We start from the raw sequence: 1,670 nt of genomic DNA, 5'->3' as shown, positions 1-1,670 counted from the left end.
GGTCTAGCACAAGCCATGAGGCACACATTGGGGTGCTGGGGGGGTCCCCGAGCTGTGCACATCAAGGGTGGAACCCACAGGGCACATTCCTTGTGTCCCTGGGGCAGGTAGGGAGCTCTGGGGCTTGTGCGTGGGGCTGGGGTTGTGTGTCCCCCCCGTCAATCCCCAAAGCGGGGTGCCGGGGGGTGGGGATGCGGCCGTGCCCCACGGTGCCCCGTGCCCGCAGTGGCCCTACTGCCGCAAGCGCTGCTCCTACTACAACTTCAACAAGTACGTGGTGCCGGTGGTGGACGAGGTGGCCGTGGGCTCCTGCCTGGTGCGGGAGGCTCGCACCCTGCTCCGCCTCAGCCAGGTGCAGAGGTGGGTGCTCGGGGCAGGGGGTGAGATTTTGGGGGGGGTAAGGGGGCCTTTGGTGCCCACCTGCAGCTTCCCCGCTCTCCACCTTCCAGCGTCACCTCCGTCTTCTTTGGTGGGGGCACCCCCAGCCTGGCCAGCCCCGGTACGGTGGCGGCGGTGCTGGAGGCCATCGCGGGGGCTGCCCACCTCCCCGCCGACGCCGAGGTGACGCTGGAGGCCAACCCCAGCTCTGCCAGCCCCCAGCGCCTCCAGGGCTTCAGGGCGGCCGGCGTCAACCGCCTCTCCATCGGCGTCCAGGTGAGAGGGGCTCTGTCACATCCCACCCCGTCCCCTGCAACCCCCGCCATGTCCCCCACTGCCCCTGTGCTCCCTCCGCAGTCGCTGGATGATGCCGAGCTGCGGCTGCTGGGCCGGGAGCACACGGCGGCGGAGGCACGGGGGGCTGTGGAGGCGGCGCGGGGGCTCTTCCCCGGCCGGACCTCCATCGACCTCATCTTTGGGCTGCCGGGGCAAAGCCGGGACGCCTGGTCCCAGGGACTGGAGGCGGCGCTGGGGCTCTGCGACGACCACCTCTCCCTCTACCAGCTGACGCTGGAGCGGGGCACGGCGCTGGCGGCGCGGGTTTTCGGGGGGGACCTGCCCACCCCCTCCCAGGACCTCGTGGCTGACATGTACCACACCGCCTGCGCCGCGCTGCTGTCGGCCGGCTTCCGACACTACGAGGTCTCCAATTTTGCAAGGAAGGTGGGGTGTTGTTCCCCTCACCCCCCCCCACGCCATGGCACCCCCTCCAGCGGGCTTAGCCCCTCCTCACCCCACGCACCGCTCCCCCCAGGGCGCCCTCAGCACCCACAACCTCTCCTACTGGCAGGCTGAGCAGTACATCGGCGTGGGACCGGGTAAGCCGAGGTGACAAGGGGGTGTGCGTGGCCACGTGTGCCCCCCTGCACCCCATTTTTGTGTTGTTCTCCCCCCCATATGCCACCGTAGGGGCGCACGGGCGGTTCGTGCCGTGGGGTGAAGGCGGCTGCAGGCGGGAGGCCCGTGTCCAGACGCTGGAGCCTGACGCCTGGATGTGGGAGGTGCAGAGCCAGGGCCATGGCACCCGGCGGCGGGTGGTGCTGAGCCCGCTGGAGCAGTGAGTAGGGGGGCTCTGCCTGCGTCCCAGTGCCCCTTCCCCTGCTGGGCTGCCCCCCAGCTCTCCCTGTGCCCGCAGGCTGGAGGAGGTGCTGGTCCTGGGGCTGCGTACGGACGAGGGTGTTCCACACGAGGTGAGGAGCAGCGTCGGGGGGGAATGGACACCCACCCACCCA

At 70.4% G+C, this 1,670-nt stretch overlaps 1 protein-coding gene across 1 annotated transcript in view; it reads left to right on the top strand.

Annotated features, from left to right (window-relative positions):
- Window positions 1-1,670, top strand: part of RSAD1 (radical S-adenosyl methionine domain containing 1) — a 2,326-nt gene that overhangs the window by 169 nt on the left and 487 nt on the right. Inside the window, exons 2-8 of the mRNA XM_014949898.1 lie at window positions 8-107; window positions 227-360; window positions 450-654; window positions 736-1,101; window positions 1,193-1,256; window positions 1,348-1,495; window positions 1,574-1,667. Of these exons, the coding sequence (XP_014805384.1) occupies window positions 8-107; window positions 227-360; window positions 450-654; window positions 736-1,101; window positions 1,193-1,256; window positions 1,348-1,495; window positions 1,574-1,667 (1,111 nt within the window). The remainder of the gene's footprint in view (window positions 1-7; window positions 108-226; window positions 361-449; window positions 655-735; window positions 1,102-1,192; window positions 1,257-1,347; window positions 1,496-1,573; window positions 1,668-1,670) is intronic.

The sequence above is a fragment of the Calidris pugnax genome, unplaced genomic scaffold, assembly GCF_001431845.1.
Source record: "Calidris pugnax isolate Ruff unplaced genomic scaffold, ASM143184v1 scaffold9, whole genome shotgun sequence".
NCBI classification, from domain to species: Eukaryota; Metazoa; Chordata; class Aves; order Charadriiformes; family Scolopacidae; genus Calidris; species Calidris pugnax.
The sequence above is the reverse complement of the archived record's forward strand: the minus strand, read 5'-3'. Positions and strand labels throughout refer to the sequence as shown.